Source organism: Cornus florida, unplaced genomic scaffold (genome assembly GCF_030987335.1).
Source record: "Cornus florida cultivar Cherokee Brave unplaced genomic scaffold, ASM3098733v1 CherokeeBrave_3.0.0_Hap2_Chr03, whole genome shotgun sequence".
NCBI lineage: Eukaryota > Viridiplantae > Streptophyta > Magnoliopsida > Cornales > Cornaceae > Cornus > Cornus florida.
The window spans coordinates 50,738,998-50,756,935 of record NW_026775573.1 but is presented as its reverse complement, the minus strand read 5'-3'; the positions used below and the strand labels follow the sequence as shown (position 1 = coordinate 50,756,935).

At 35.5% G+C, this 17,938-nt stretch overlaps 1 protein-coding gene across 6 annotated transcripts; it reads right to left on the bottom strand.

Moving 5' to 3' along the window:
* Positions 1-96: 96 nt before the first annotated feature.
* On the bottom strand, positions 97-17,443 carry LOC132300493 (uncharacterized). 6 transcript variants are annotated; one of them, XM_059797591.1, is made up of 15 exons: positions 17,251-17,439; positions 14,722-15,258; positions 13,108-13,185; positions 11,148-11,400; positions 8,336-8,584; positions 5,827-6,060; positions 4,380-4,625; positions 2,143-2,355; positions 1,800-2,047; positions 1,518-1,721; positions 1,310-1,402; positions 1,106-1,213; positions 614-985; positions 459-506; positions 97-305 (listed from the first exon to the last, which is right to left on the bottom strand). In XM_059797591.1, exons 2-14 carry the CDS (start codon positions 15,118-15,120, stop codon positions 459-461), a joined length of 2,745 nt encoding a protein of 914 aa, XP_059653574.1. In that variant the 5' UTR covers positions 15,121-15,258; positions 17,251-17,439; the 3' UTR covers positions 97-305. The 6 variants fall into 6 exon arrangements, 5 of the variants coding, with proteins under 5 accessions (XP_059653574.1, XP_059653573.1, XP_059653576.1 ...); XM_059797590.1 differs by having other exon boundaries at positions 14,722-15,218; XM_059797593.1 differs by having other exon boundaries at positions 4,380-4,598; positions 14,722-15,218.
* Positions 17,444-17,938: the final 495 nt, after the last annotated feature.

Sequence of the window (17,938 nt, the reverse complement as noted above, 5' to 3'; positions counted from 1 at the left end):
ATCCCGACAGCGTGGAGCAACATGTTGTTGTGGTAAGCTTCTTTGGTGCTTATACCAGCCCTAAACGCTTAACCTTTTAACACCCACAAATAAATCTTGGTCTAAAACCAGAAATTACCTTACAATATCAACACATCAAAAATATTTCTTACAACCAGCCATAGCAAATTGTCAGTGTCATATGCCATCTGCAAAAAGGACAATTTAAGATAGATACTTAAATACGGTTTCAGTAGTATGTTTAACAAAAGCCACTGTTCCACACAAAAAGCGCAACGCGATCATCAACTCTCTTCACGTGCAACCTGGAAACAAATGACAACCAAGTGAAAGAAAAATTACTTGAATAATTCACTTACATCAAATAGTGATAATGGTAAGTTCAAAAATATAAGTAAATGGCCAAGCAACAATTAATTCTGCAGTAAGCTACCAAAGGTTCATGACACGCCAATTACCTAGCCCATATTTGAATTCTGTGCCTTTCCTCTTTTCCTTGTGCGTCCCTGCAACCCATAAATTATTGTTGATTGGTACAATATTCTAGAAGTTCACGCTAGCGAACAACTCTGGTGAAAAAGAACAATAGGGAAATTTTTTTAAGAAACATTACCTGTCTAGTACCCAAAGACACGGATGAAGGACCTACATTATTAGACTGTTGTTCATCGGGGTGCTTCCCCTGCATGGCCGACATCATGGACATCATTTTGGCCATCTGGTCTGCCATCTGTGCACATGTTTGCTCCATGGTAATCATTCTCTCCTTCATCTCGCGCACCTCAGCATTAGCCTCGGAGGCCATCATCAGGGCCTCAGTGCGGCTAGGTTTTGGGCCACAAAGATCAGAAGGAGAGGGACCCAACCCATAAGTGCGCACACGACCATGTCTATCTTGACCCATTACTCGAGAGAATATGTCGTTTTGGACAGTATTGTTTTGTGAGGGCTCCTGCTGTTGAGCTGCTTGCTCACGGAGTTGCGACTGCAATGAACATGCAAACATACAATAAGATAGTTTTGATCAAGAAAGTCTGATGCTTATATATAAAGACATATATATATATATGAAAGCTTGAATTGCACAGTTGATGCTTGAACATACAATTATTACTGATGACGCTTCATTTACAGGCCGCCCATCTTTGCGTGTATGGGTCAATATGAATAGCTCTGCCCGGGATGGCTCCTTTCCGTCGGTCCTCTTTGCCTTCTATCCTTGTTAAGAAACAACATATGGTGCATTATTTTGTGAATGCCAAAATATACAGCATCTCTGCTATTTTAATTATAAGAAAGTATTAGTCACCTGTTCCTCGCGTACTCGTGCAAAGCTCTTCGTGCCTGCAGTGTGAATAATCTTCTGTCGTGCACGGTTAGCCTTGTTTGTAGTGCTGCGCTTCTAAAATATGAGACAAATAAATTAGCACCGAATAAAATATTTGAACATCTAATAATTCCAATCATATATGCATTACAATAGAATGTAAACTGTTCAGTCACTACTTGGAACATACCTTAGCCTCTTTAGAGTTCCAAAACAAAATAAGAAGTCGCCATTGATCTGGAAGAACTCTCTCGTCACGGTCTGCCAGCCGCTCCTCATCAGTTTTATGAGAGCTATAACGGCTAGCCTTTAATTTGGCCTTCCAGTCCCTCCATTTTTGGCCGATGGACATCAAGACCCAACTTTTACTTTTTGGGTCAATGTCAAACTTGGACTACAACATACATGGGAAACAAACCATCACATAAAACAAAAAGTACAAAAACCTAAAATGTTTACTCATAAATCATACCTGAACTTGCAACCACATATTCTCCTTTTTCATATCAGGTAATGCCCGCCAAGTAACATAAGTAAGGGGTGCAAAGTGTCCATTACGTGCTATGGTGCCAAGGAAGCTGGTTAGCTTGGGTGCCTCGCTACCAATTGGCTGCCCTAGCTCATTGGTGGTAACAGATATGCGGTCACCATCTCCGTTCCACAGGTCAAGGCACCGTGTGGGGCCTCGACCTCGACTCTTCTTTTGCAAGTTGCTCGAATCTATTTAAAATTAATATTAATAATAAACATATGCAAAATAGAAAGGTAGCCAGCATAAAAATTGTATTCATAAATATATATGACACATAGCACACCTGCACTACCAGTATCTGTGCCAGCCTGCTGCGGGGAAGGCCGCAGCTGTCTAGAGCTCTGCTGGGGCTGATATGGTTCATTGTAGTTTTCCAAGGGCTGATGGGACCGTGGTTGGCTTGTGTCAATCTGATCCTCTTGCCGGTGGCTGGGATTGTCAGTGATATGACCCACTTGGCACCTAGATCCATGTATTCTGCGCCTCATGCTAGACTCTGTAGGAGGCAGCAAGTATATACATCTTTAATAAAAGAAGATATGAGCATAATTATCAGAAAAGTAGTAATAAATGGAATTGAATTTGGTATAATTACAGATGAATTTTATTATATTTTTAAACCGGGCATAATAAAGGGGGATATGCACTAATTTATTTTTAATAATCGGCAGTAACTAAAAAGACATAGTATTTATAACAACTCCTTGGCAGATCCTATTTTTAATTTATCTAGGTAATAGCAGCCTCTAGCGAGAGAGAGAGAGAGAGATAGAGAGATGAAGCTAACTCATAGTTGTTAAAATCCCGATTCTGGATCTTAAAATCTTACCTACGATCCCAATTTGCCAAAACGATTCCGATCCCATCTAAAATCTCTGGCAAGTACAATCTCGGTAGAATCTATAGAATCGGAAGTAGGATCGTAGAATCCCATAGGAACTTACGATCCTACCGATTCTACTAAATCGAGTTATTTTGTTCTTCTTCTAAATTTATTTGGGCATACAATTAATTTTGGACTAATAAATTTAATCATTTTAAATATAAAGTTCAACTCTTTAGCCTAATTACATTAAAAATTAAAATTAAAAAACAAAAAAACAAAGAAATGAACGTCAAATGTAAAGACGATCAACTCTGAAATTCAAAAGTATCTTTCAAATTTTCAAAATTTTCCTCTATTTTGTTTTATTCTTCTTAATTTCTCTTTTCTTCTTTCTTTTTCAGTACAAGGAACAGAAAGAATTCTATTTTTCCACATATTCTTTGTCAATATTGAAACAAATATAAAGAAAGACTTCATTCTTTTTTCTGTTGTTCTTTCTGTCTCTATTTTGTTCCTCTTTTTTTTTTCTTAACCAAAAAGTAAACTTTTCAACTAAATTGCTAGGCAACTAAATTGTACTTTTCTCACTCTATTAGGCTTTACTTTAATTTCTTCTTTGAGATTTTGCTTGATTGTTATGCTAATTTTTTGTTGAAATCAAGAAACTGATTTTAAGTGTTTGTCATATGTCTTAGTATCTTTTAATGTGAATTAATTTTGGTAGAGTGTCTAAATTGGTTATTTAGCCTTATTATCTACTAAAATAAAAATATTTGATTTACAAAGTAAGTTTGAGTTACTTTTCCAATAGTTTTATAGAATCTTACGATACTCGATCTGATCCTACGATTCCGATCATATGAACCAGGATCCTATGTAGAATCCCGATTCTAACAACCTTACAGTCCTACTTATTTATACATTCAACTGGCAAGGAAACAAATGTTGAGTGCCTAGGCCTCATAACATCAATATTGCATTGAATAGCAGTCACACCAGTTGTTTTGGTGCTATAAAAGCAGCCATAGCCCTTGTACAATGCTCTAGATGCACAGCCAAAAACCTAAACGATTCGTTGGAAGAAGCAACCACATCTGCTCAAAAAGCATCTGCATAGTGCTCTTCAAGAAAGATACCGATTTGGTGCTGAGGAATAACGGCAGGATCTGCATGCTCTAATAACAACACCACATCTATCTTTTGTTTAAAGGCTAGGAGATTTTTACAATTCATTCAAATGGCAGAAGCAGCAGTTATGGAAGGCTTAACAAGAAATAAGCAGCAAGTTTGGCTAGCTATACATGGAGTTAAACACAAATGCCCCCATTCAAAGATAAGCATGAACAAACCCATATGCTAAGGCAAGAGATCTATCATAGTATCAATATTAAGAGAGAACCATTTTTTCTTCAGTAAAATATTAGGTAATAACATTTATCAGTATTGGAAATTATATGTATATAACACCATGAGATAAAACAAAATAAAAAATTGAACCGAGTAATGTCGAGTTTCAAGTTGTATCACATAGTCAAACTAGACACGCAACAAGGCCATCCAGCCATCCACACAATAGCACAAGCGCACACAAATCAATCTCATATCATTTGATATGTTTGATGTATTGTACAGTTGTACTAAACCTGGCGGCCATCACACCAGGTAAATAAAGATCAACCTGACACAAATCATACCTGCACTACCAATATTTATGCCAACCTGTGGCTGGCCAGGGCTAGGATGGCACTGAGAGTGTTTATACTGGGGCTGACATGATTGGCTGTAGCTCGGTGAGGGATGTTGGAACTGCAGTTGGCTCGGGCCCGTCTGATCCTGGCACTGGTAGCTGAGGTTGTCAGTCATAGGGCTCACTGGACACCTATGACGACATGTGCTGTGCTTCATGGGAGATTCTGTAGGAGGAGGTAAGCATGAATACCCTTCACAAAAGAAAGAAGTATGTGACTATTACAAAAGCAGCAGCATATGATATTGCATATGATCAAATAATGAAGGGGACATGCACTGATCAGTTTCATTAATTGGCAATAACTTGGAGACTAATATATATTATGGTCGGCAGATTACAATACCAATTTATTAATATTATTTCATTACAGCTGTATGTAGCTTTCTACAGTTCAATGTAAATTTACTCAATTGAGACCTGCACAGAAAAAGTATATTAAACATGGTTCCAGCAGCATTCTAATTCTGTTCAAATGCAGAAGGCACTACTGAGAGAAAATGCTAAGAAACATTACTGAGTGCCGAGGTTTGAGACATTTATGACTGCATTTAAGAAGCAGAGGAAGCAAATATTGTGTGCTCCTAAAGTAATGACAACTTTTACCTAGCTCTAGAAGCTACCACACCTAAATAGGTTATTTGGAAGCAGCAACCATATGCAGCTCTGATGTGGAAATAGAACCTGTATGCATTCTAGAAGCAAGGGCAAACACTCAATGCTGAGGAAGCAGTGACAGAACCAGGATGATCTAATAGCAACAGCAAGAATTATCTGGGGCTTTTAAAAGCAGGGGACCACTGGCTTGTTGCTCAAATGGCAGGAACAGTGGTTATGATGCAATTAAGAAGAGAGAGAAGAAAGTTCATTGGATAAAAATAACATGACTTTTCATGGTCCCGTTCAAAGCTTAGCAAGAAGGAAGCCATACATTAAGCCAAGATATCAATTCTATTAGAACATAAAAAACCTTTTTTCTGATAGGAATTAGGTAATAACAATTATGAGTATTGATGATTATCTATTAATACATAATAACCGTTTTTAGGTAGGAATATGAATATTGATAATTATGAGCTAAGTACATGATCACTTTTTTGATTTGGGATATGAGTATTAATAAATATTTGCTAAGTTATGGATCCATAAGATGGATCATCGAAGTATTTTAATTGAACTGGTAAACAGTGCTAATATCGTAGAAAATTCAAGATATATGGGTAGTATCTCTAATTCTCCCAAAAGCCATATCAAACAACATACAGCAAGTGCATCCACACAATAATGCAAGTGTATCACAACACTTCTTGTATTTCTCAATAATATTTGCTGTATCGTGCGATACATCTGGCTTTTATACCTTGTCGATCAGATAAACATGACAAATGACATACCTGCACTACAAATACTAATGCCAGACTGTTGCTGGGAAGGCTGCGGCTGGCTAAAGTTTTGCTGGCACTGGCAGTGTTTTTGCAGAAGCTGATCTTGCTGGCTCGTCAAATTCTGCTGGGAGCTGAAGTTTTCAGTGTTTTGGCCCATTCGACACCTATACACACGAGTGCAGCCTTTCATGGGGGACTCCATAGGAGAAGGTAAATTTGAATGCCCTTCATAAAAGAAAACAACTGCTTAATTATTACAAAAGCAGTAATTTACAGTATCTAATCCAGTTTCATTACATGGGTAACATGCACTGATGAGTTTCAGTAAATGTCAGTAACTTCAAGATGAATGCATTGCATAGGAGTTAGTAGGCAAATTCAACAATTTACCAATTTCATGTTATAATGGGTCAATATGTTTGCAAATAAACTTTGAGATGCTGCCTGACAAAATGATAAAAATACTGCTGATAGGACATGCTCATTATATTTGTCTTAGCAAATGTCTTACTAAAAGGCATATATGGGCCACTCATTCTGTGATCAATCTTATAGAAAAGTGAAGAGGATATCTAACTTTCATAAGAGTCAAATTTGAGTGTCTACTTGTAAATCCAATACTAATAACCTACTACGGTATTAGCGGCACAAAGACTTCCCATGTTGATAAGTAAAAGCACCAAACACTAGAAACTGAGTCAACCAAAACCTCTCAGAACTGTGAGCTTTCTGTATTTAGTAGAAAAGAAGTACATCATAAAAGTAATAACAATTTCCATTATGTGTTATTTGTAATTTCAAACGTTGGAAACTGTTAAGTCAAGACAATTGTTATTTATCCAAGATTCAGTGGTATTGACGGCACATTTATCAAATGTTGGTAAACCAAAGCAGCCAACACTAGAATCTGAGTCCATCAAATCTCTCAAGCTTAAGAGCTATTTGCATTTACTATCTAAGAAAGAACATTAAAACTAGTGACAATAATTTTTACCTTTTTATTACTAATCTTGTTTAGTGCATTCCGAATAAAAGCCACATTGGCATGGAGTCAATCGCTCTGATGATCTAGAGAAATCATCCTCCCGAGAAATAAACATTGTCTCATATATGTCAAGTGTTATAATCTTGCAAAAAATGTGCCAATCATACTCACCAACTGTGAACATTCTAAAGTACAAGATACCAAAGATCACACTGCATGTGAACCCTGATATAACTAAGTCACCTGGTAACTTGTGAGCATGCACACACATGTATTATGAATAACATTTTAAACCTTATTTATAAAGCCAATTCTTGGTTTCTACTTAGCAAACTAAATCTTCATGACACTTATGAAGCAAACAAAAGACTAACAATATCTCAATTTCAGACTCAAATAAAGTCACTGGCACGCCACGCTCTCGAGCTAGACGGAGATTCCCCTTGCCAATTGATGAACTACTTACTATAGCCGGCTTCCAACGGTGAAAGTTCAAATAGAGGACCTTAGGCCATTAGGGAGGAAAAAGGGTGTTACACTAGAGGAAGAATTGTGGCAAATTCAGAAATTAGTGAAAGTGGGCTTCTCCCCTTATCTTTTTCAAGACTTTTTGCAGCATGTGAAAGAACAAAGTCCAATAGGTATTGGCTGGCTAAGAGCTCAAAGGTTGAATGGAATAGATTCTTTTTTAGATATCAAAATCTAAATCGGATAGAATAGATGGATGGACCTATCTTTCTATTCATATATATTGTATCAAAGTGGAACGCTAGACTTGGATACTCCTCAGTCTGTCAAGGGCAAGATAGCATCATTTTACGCGTAGAAATCTGGGCTAGCTACGGTCTAAGCCTTAGCCGGCAATTACAAAGGCGTGGCGCGATCATCATTTGGATAACAACAATCAGATGCGAGTGAATCCCAACAGTTACCAGGAAAAAGAACCAACACCTATTATGGGGCAAAAGAAATAATTAGCACTTTTATGAAGTTTTAGGAGTAAGAGCAACATATGCTGAGGAAGCAATGGTGGCAACAGCAACACCCATTATGGGGTTCTAAAGGCAATGAAATCACATGAATTTGCTCAAGTAAGGAGCAGCAGTTCAGGAGGGTTTAACACAAAAGAAGGCAGCAAATTTCACTGGCTAAAAATATAGCGAATGTTCTTGCCCCCATTTCAGAAGTTAGCATGGATGATGCCAATGCAAACACAAGAAATCAATCAAAACCTCAACAGTAATATATTTTATGGAAGATTAGGCAACAATAATTATACACAATTATACTGATGTGTAACTTATGCAAACCAGTGTGTTTTTTCGCATTGTACAATACAAGACATATTATGCATATTTCAAGTCATATTACGTGGATGGATTAGATGATCTGATGTGTTACACAATAAGCGTATCCACAAGATAGCACAAGCACATCAGACGTACATCTCATATCATTCAACTTCTTGTTGTATCATGCAATACAATGAACTGTCAAACCAACTGACTAGGATGCATCTGTCAAATAGCATACCTGCACTATCCACATTTGTGGCAGTCTGTGCCTGGGAAAGTTCCGGCTGAACAGATCCTGTCTGCAACTGGCAGGGCTTCTGCTGGGTCTGACATGGCTGCCGGTAGCTCCGTGAGAGCTGTAGTTGGCTCAGAACTTCTGGATCATGCTGCTGTTGGCTGGGGTTGTATGTCATTGGACCCTCTGGGCAACCATGCCCATGTGCGCTGCACCCAATGGTAGACTCCGCAGGAGGCAACTGTGAATTTGCTTCACAAAATGAACAAATAAAAAATATTACAAAAGCAGTAGCATATGTATTGAATCTGTTGGAATAGGGTACATCCACAATAGTTTCAGTAATGAAAAAAAGGCTGGTTGGTTAATTTCACTTGCAATTTATCAATTTTACGTTATAAAAGGCTGTGTGTGGCTTCTAGACATAAGTATGATTGTAACTCGACTCAATTGTGAAACTGCGTAGAAAAAAGCATATCAAACATGATTCCGGCCAACTCTGAACATATGCACAAGGCAGCATCTGGAAATGGGAAGACACTTATGCGTGCAGAAGGTGGGCATGAATCTATACGAGTCCTAGATCATGCAGCATATTTATTGCATTTAAAAAGAAGGGGAAGCACCAATCTAGAGCTCTCAAAGCAAGAAAAGAAAAAAAAAAGAACTTGTCCAATGCTCAAGAAGCAACTAATCTAAAAGGCTCTAATCATCTATATGATCCTTAAAGAACCAGGATAGCACATGCATGGCTCTCTAGAAGTAGGGTCACCAATCCAGGGTTTGAAAGCGAGGGCGATAGCAAACTGGTTTTGACTGTTGCTTCAAATCCATAATCAAGTCTACAAAAAAAACCAACAAAACATAAACATTGTATGATGGCCCCCGCAAGCACTAGCACGTGAGTGCACACACAAATCGGGTGGAAAAAACTCATTCCATCCACTTGGACTTCAAATCACAAGCAATGGGTCCACCATCGTAGTCATTTTTGTATGGACTTAGAGGACGTTGTCCACTCATCAATTAAATTGGGTGAAGGTATAATGCCCAAAATGGAAAGATAAACAGAAATATACTGAACTTTACATGCCGCTGTGACAGGGGAGGGGAGTTGAGTTGTCAACTGTCAACCTTGCCTTGGCTTCATTGTTGATTGCTGACATTTTCTTCGTAACTTCTAATGCAGAACCCTATCTTAGAATTTAAAAGGTCCTCTTTTAAATGCAACTAGGGTCTCCAAGATCTCCATTATTTCTCCAAGCTGTCATATTTTGCAAGAACTGCCTCCCTGGGTATTTAATCATTGTTATTCAAAAGTTAGGATTTGCATTGCATGTTCTATCACCATGCAATCAGCTGCAGAAAGGTGATTCACCGACTCATTTATTGTGATTTCTATATTCTAATTGATTGATCACGTACATTGATCATTTAGTTTTGACTGTGCAGCATCTATATCGTTCAACAATATTAATCTTGGAAGGTAAAGGCTTTGCAGTACAATGACAATAATCTACTGAAGATGTGTACTGTAGTAGTGGCCAGTTGTACCTAGAAAGATGTGGATAATAAAACATTTGAAAGAAAGAAGTTACAATTCAGAAAACTTGATAATAATGTTCTTTAAAAATCGTATAACCCACGCCCTGTTTCAACATGATTATAGAGAGTTGCAACAGTATTCAACACCTTTTGAATGCATGCTTGTGTGTCCATGTCATATATATATTTTTTTTGTTGCCATGTCGTGTATCTGTGTTGTAGGGTTTAGAAATGTGGGTGACATCAATTTTTGGTATGTTTCATTTTTCTTTCTTTTCTTTTCTTTTTTCCTGACATCATTTTCTTTTTTCTGACCTATTTGGCGATTTAACACCTAAGCAGCAAAAATAACAGCAAGGACAAATATAGTACATGCCACAATTGCAAGGAAATGGGAAATATTGCAGCAGCAATGTTCCATCAATTTCAGGCAACAGTCAATAAATAGCTAGCAAACGTTGGATGTATGGGATCCTTGAATAGAAGTATATATGGACATTGGTATATAGTCATATTAGTTACTATTTGTCATTTCCTTCTGGAATAAAATAATGTTTCTATGCAACACAGTGTTCAAGATAGGCATTTAACTCTTTTGAAGCAATGATATAATAGAATTAAACTATTGGAATATTGAATGCGTTTTTTAGGTACATGTCCAACCAAAAATGTTGAACACATGTTTCATACCCTTGGTCAAGTGTTGTGTGTCTAACGTGTACTTCACATACTTTTAAAGAGTCCACATTATATAGCCACTATTTTACAGCTAAGAAATCAGAAGACGGGCTGCAGAAGATTAAATAGTGGGGCTGCATTTTGAATAGATAACAAATAAACAAACAAATTACTGAGGCCAACTTTGAAAAACGTTTCTCAACAAAGCATATGGAAATAAGCCTAGAAAGTCGCCTTTTTTTTTTCCTAGTTAATATTCCCACCTCCCCCTCCCCCTCCTCCCTCCTAGGAATTGTTTGCACCCAAGAGAAGTCGAACCTTAGACCTGATGCTTCATGAGGCACCAGGGCCAAGTGACTTACCCACTTGAACCAACCCCTTGGGGTTAGAAAGCCGCCTATTTGTTTAAGAGGTGCAAATTTTTTGCCTGGTGACCAATAAGATGCTAGAATACTGTTAGCTAGTTAATCAGGAGCAAGAATTATTGTGTTACCCAACAAATGCACACTCACAGTTAATGATCTATCCAACAAGTGTACTGGCCAATTTCAGCATTGAGAAAACCCAAACCATCAATTCATAACGAGCATACCCATGAAACCGTCACCACCCAATGGTTGTTTGCTGTACAACCCAGCTGCTGTCCAGTACTTCAGGAAGCTCCTTTTCACACGCTTCATGAGCTCTAAAACATAATGGCCTTTATGATTATACTTGCGACAGTTCTCCCAAATATGTTGCACATCCTTAAACACATCCTTTGAATTCAAGTACTTAACACCATTTTTGAGATTGCTGCATATTGTACCAAAATCCATAGGTGTCTCAATGATATCCAAGTAATCCTGGTTCCATTCCCACGAAGAAAAAAATAAAATAAAATAAGAGAAAGAAAGAAAGAAAGAAAATTCAGTACAAATAAGAAAGCTCAAAAACATGGAACAAATTGAGTATATTTGTAGCCATGAATGAAAGAACAATGTTCCAAGGAGATCTCATGACTTCACATTACAAAATAAGGAAGTAAGAACTTTGCAATATGCAAGCAAACTATTTATTTAAAGAACATTTATAACTAAATGAAGATGATAATCACTGAAAGAAGGGAGATAAGTCCCCCAACACAAGATACGAAGCTTAATCACTGTTCTTTTGTAGAAACAACTGAACAAAAATACATTAGTTTCTTATATAATGAAACTCAGCTCGTTCTAACAATTTATCTTAACTACTCAAAGAAAAAAGCAGCACTTGAGTACATTTGTAGTCAAATATGAAAGAACGATGTTCCAAGGAGATCTCATGACTTCACATTACAAAATAAGGAGTAAGAACTTTGCAATATGCAAGCAAACTATTTATTTAAAGAACATTTATAATTAATTGAAGTGGATAATCACTGAAAGAAGGAAGATAAGACCCCCAAAACAAGATATGAAACTTAATCACTGTTCTTTTGTAGAAACAACTGAACACAAATACGTTAGTTTCTTATATAATGAAACTCAGCTCGTATTAACAATTTATCTTAACTCCTCAAAGACAAAAATCAGCAATTGCTGGAAAAGTCCACGAGCATTACTTTCAGATATATCCCCTCCAAAGAGGTCATTCTAACAACTATCATCCTTCCTCCCCAACAATAATAAAAGACAAAAACCGTGCTGCCAATGAGGTTTCTGAAAGGAGAAGAGTGAAAACAGAAATAACCTTTTGTATCAATTTGAAGACAAACTTTCTCATAAACTCGAACCCACCTCCTCAGATTTGTCAGCCCAGTCTTTCACCATTGCACCTATCAATGGTCCCTAAATAATAATTGTAATACTTTTATTGGTGGGTATTGGAAAAGGATACTCCTCAAATGCTCATGAATACATATTTAATACTTCTTAAATGTATCGCTACTTTGAAAATGATATCTTTCATTTCAACATGCACCCGATACTTCTTCAATATTCCTGGACACATGCCTGACACATTTTGAACATTAAAATGCAGTACATCTAGGTAGTATAGTTACTATAGTATCATGATATGGTTGTTTGAAAAAACTCAAGGATTATACTTAAACCGAAGAAGAATTGAGATATAATGAGAATATATTATATTTAACTTAGTCCAAAGTCCATGTTCGTGCAACATATCTCTTAACTTTCTCATGTGATTTTCAATGTGATAAACTAAAAATGATGAATAGTTCAAAGAATCATTAAGACTTGACTGTCATATTCTTTTATAAGGATTAGTCATTATAATGTGAATAACATGATAAACATTATATTTATGAAAAGAAAATGATAAACATTCATTAATTTATACATTAGACACACATTTTTAAAATCTATGCACATGCACATATATACGATGTGCGTGCGCACACACAAACACACACATATATTTATTGATATGCATTGTTGTATCCGTATCCTATCTTTTTAACTTTGTCATATCCCTGTGTTTGTATTGTTTCAAATCCATATATGTATCTTAGCCATGTTGGTAAATTAGTAGGATATGTTTTAAACACTCTCTATTAAGTTAATTCTTACAGGTATTCCCAATGCAATGGGATCTACTGGAACATTGAAGGGCTCAGCAGCATCCATTTCCATAACCTTCTTAATCACCTGTGAAGGGAATATGATGACGTCAGCAAATAAGAACAAATGCAACACACATATTTTAGGCAGATATCAGAAAACGGGATTTTTTTTTTTGTTTTTTCCTGCAAGCGTTGCCCAAAAAAAAAAAAAAAAAAAAAAACCTATATCTATATAGCCTACTATTGGAAGTGTGTAGATTTTTTGTTTTTATTATATAGTTTCTATGCATAATATTTTTAGTTTTCGATTCAAGAAGTTGGATAGACCAACTATTTGAATGGGAAAATAAATATTGCAATAGGTACAACTATTGGAATCGCCCACTAAATATAATATTGAAAAAGATGATAAAAAAAATCAAAATATGATACATGTACTAAATTACATATATGTTTATAATTATAATTTTTCTTTTCATTTAAATTTCATGAAATAAACTCCTATTCAATTTAGGCCTCTACGAGACAAAGAGTCATGCTTTATAAACTTCTAACTCCACCATTCTAAGATATACAAATCACAACTTTTATTCAATTTAGGATTCTGAAAGACAAAAAGAATAATACACAAAAAGTCACCCATTACACAATTTTTACTTATTTTTATTTTTGATAAGTAAGAATGTATTATTGAACGCTTTCTAAGACAATCTAACTTATTAAAAAAATTAAAAATAAAAAGTAAGATTGCATTAGAATGCGTTCAAACGGATAACGCAACCCACAAAAGCTACCCAAAGATCAAATAGGGCCCCTAAACTCTCAATATGTCCAAAAAATCAACTATCTCCCCCATAGGTTTTACAATTTCTCCCAAGAACCCAACAAAAACACACATTACACATTTTTAAGTTATCAAATGGTAGTGTTTTAATGGGAAAAAAAAAATTTAGATTTATTTGGAGGGGGTTTGCATAGGTGCAGAGATTGCGAAAAAGGGTGCTCACTTGTGTTTCATATAAGTTTTTTTATATGGTTTCCAAATAAGCATTCTTTCCGATGTGCCAATCAGTTAGGAACCTTAGTTTTCTAGCACTAACGTACCATTATAATAGTAGACTTGATTTATTACCTTAGTTTTCTAGCACTAATGTACCATTATAATAGTAGACTTGATTTATTATATTACTTTATTATGTATTATTATCATGATATACTTGATTTCCTAAATTATTTTAAATTTTCTTTTATTTAGAGTTTTCAAGCAATTCTTTAAAAAATCAAACAGGATTTAGGCAACATTTAGTTTGAATTTCAAAATGATTATTCAATTCATCTTTAAGAGAATAGAAATATTTTACTTTTACTTCGTTTTCCAGATTTAAACAAAATATTGTCCAAGGAAACAAACCAAAAAATGAACTTTTAGATGGAGACAAGCCCCCAAACTAACATATAAATAAAATAAAATAAAATAAAAATAGCATTGAAGTATTCAAAATTGTTGTGCATCATTATTATATTAGCAAATTATTTCATGATTGCTATTTCATTTTTTAATTGGGACTTACAACAACTTTTTACTAGTACATATATATATAATAACACATATCCGACGTACCACCAGGGCAGCATTTAATTCTTGCTCTTGGTATTGAGGACCCTGATGAGCTAATCTTGGTTCTTTCCGGTTTGTCCTCTCATGCTGGCCCAATACCGCATTACTACTTGGGTTTGTATTTGAAGAACCCAAGTCCCTCGATAATCTTGTTGTTATGTTCCCAGCTTCCACAGTCAGGTTATCTTCTGCTCTAACATTAAATGCTAGTTTTTCTAACCCTGCTTGCTGGTGAACCTTATCCCTGGCAGTTTTTGGTGTTTCAACCTCCATTCTGGAGTCATATTCAGCATTTTCAAAATCATCTGCACCAGGGTGATCTTCTGTATTTGGAAATTCCTCAACTGCGCCCACTACTGGGTGCCTTTTTGGTTTGCATTTCCCATTACGCTTGCGCTTCATATTATTAGGACTAACAAACTTGAAAAACAAACTTCCTTCTGTCACAGAAACTTCCAAAAGCGGCAGGCTAGAGCCAACTTGTTTCAGATCTTTGGCCTCTTAACATCACAACAGTGCAGAATAACCTTCAGCATCCAACTTACCAAAAAAACAAACTTAAAGGATGCAAAAATGTAAATAAAGTAGCATTCCAAATAAACATAGCTAAATTACTTGTGATTTTGAAGAAGCACTTCCATAACCATAAATTAGGAGAATAAAAGGAATAAGAAGAATTACTTTTTCCTTGAAGTGAACTCCATTCTCTAGGTTCTGTATTTGGTTATAGAGTAAAGAAGGAATGGAAATAAAGAAACTGATGCATAAGAAATAAGTTAACAAGGCTAGACTCCATTTCTCATTAAAGACGTGCATTTTTGTGAATATCTCATTGATCAAGAGAGAACAAGTCCATGCAATTGGCAGTTCAAACTGTCAGTAATAATCATTTTAGAAGCCCATCATTCATCCAGTTGAATGTTAGTCCTATGACAGGAGACAAGTTTCAGTAAATTTGTTTTTAGAAGTTTTTTGCATTGCAGATAAAATCATACAAGAACGTGAATGACCAGAGCTGTTGCTATTTAGACCTTTCCAGTTCAGCTAAAGCTCTCATTTTAACAAAAGACATTATTTCCTGATGTACAGCTTATTTTCACGTAAGAAAAATCCCATAGATTGTTCCAAAGAAACATAAATTTCAGGGTAAATCCTTGTCAATCTTCAATTAGATTCAGAAATATGTATCGTGACCTTTAATTTTTTTTTTTTTTTTTTTTATTATTTTTTTTAAAAGACACCCTTAAAATACTTTCAAATAAAATGTGCCTTCTTTTCTTTCTTTTTTTTTTCACCTTTTCTTTCCCCCCCTATTTTAGGTGTGTGAGGGTCTTCTCACAAACCAAAGTTTCAACTGCCAGCACATGGGACCTGTCTGATGATTGAACCATTGAAGTAGTTTCCAAGAGTAGGTAAGATTCACCACTGCCATTGTCCAAGATAAATAAAAGCACGTGTACTTACTAATAGGCAATGTTCTAAACAAACTTTTTTACCATGCCTTTCCATTTCAACTGAATATGGCTGTTGCCGTAAATTTAATATAAAAAGGACGGGAGATATTATTTATCCAATTGCTTCTACTTTAACTATGCTAAAAGGAACTTGGCCCAAGTGGATAAGAACTTGGCCTTGTGTCTCATGAAGCATCAAGTCTAAGGTTCAAATCCTCTCGGATGAAAACAATTCCTTGAGGGGGTGTGTGAGTACCAACTAGGGGAAAAAAAACCTATCCTTCAAGGAGAGAATTTTTTTAGCTGCCATAATGATCTCGCTAGTAGTAATAGTGCCTATCACGTGTGTGTCATTTGACGGAGCAAAATTTTCTTCCCAAAGTTAGTGACTTTAGCTTCAGATAGAAAGCAAAACACTGGATTTTGCTTACAGAAAAACCCTTTTTAAAGTCAATCGCTGATACTGAAATCTACACTTACGACATTTTTTAGCTTTAAAAAAAAATAGTAAACTTGAAATGCCAACAAACTCTACCTTACCTAAACTTATATGTCTCTTCAGTAAGCTTCAAGAAAAAAAAGGGTTTTGTCTGATTCAGAGGTTTACAGCTTGAACATTTGTCCACTGATGGAATTCGAGGCTCACAAGTCACAATTATCTTGTGAAGTATAAATGTTAGTTCAGTTTAGAGTCTTGGGACCCAGCTGATAAAAAATGCCCCTTTATATATATATATATATATATATATATATATATATATATTCCTGTTAGTAAGGTCTTGTAAATCAAATTACCCAGCACTCAAAGAATAGTTATCCAAATAAAGCGACAGAAACAAAAAAATTCTATCAATAATGAGAAATCCACCATTGCATGTGTCGTTGTTGAAGAAGAGAGATGGAAAAACCCTAAAAAGGATGCTTGTATAGAGTTTATAATCAATCCATGTTAAAGATATATTCTAAAAGCAACAGATTGTACGATTCAGCAAGAATGAGAATGGTAGTCGTTGAATAGATGAAATAAAATGCAAAATTAACCAAATGTTAGTTCAGTTTAGAGTCTTGGGACCCATACCTGTTCGAGGGCGTTTTCAGTGCTTTGCAAGAGGCTTACGGTGCAGAAGCTAATTGAGGGACTCGAATGAGTGTCATTTCTGTGTGTGTGTCAGAGAGAGAGGGGAACTGAAGATGCCCCGAACTGAAAATGCGGGGAAGGTTACACATGGAAAATTCTACGTGCACAGCTTTTTTTTTTTTTTTAAGTATCCTACGTGCACAGCGTTTTCTCACTATGCATCATAAATACGAATGACGTGGCCATTTTTAAATCACACATTTTAAAGTGGAGTAAATCACACATTATTTTACTGCAGGTGATTCACCCGCTTACCTCGTGACATCTGTTACTTAGATTAATGCATTTTGACATAAAAATAAGATTAAATTACACTTAAATTCTTTAAAGTTCGGATAAATGCATTTTGACATAAAAAATGGATAGATTAAATTACACTTACATTCTTTAAAGATGGATAGATCATTTTACCTTAAAAGTGTGAAGTGTTCTTTTTTTTTTTTTTTTTTTTTTTTTTTTTTTTTTTTAAGTTAATATAAAAAAATATGTCAAATCAAAATATTCTATTACACTCTCTTATTGTTTTAAATTACCTTACATTTAAAAAAAAAAAAAATAGAAAACTAGTCAAACCATAAAATAACCTAATCAAATATAATTAACAAAAAATATATATTTTGGAAAATAA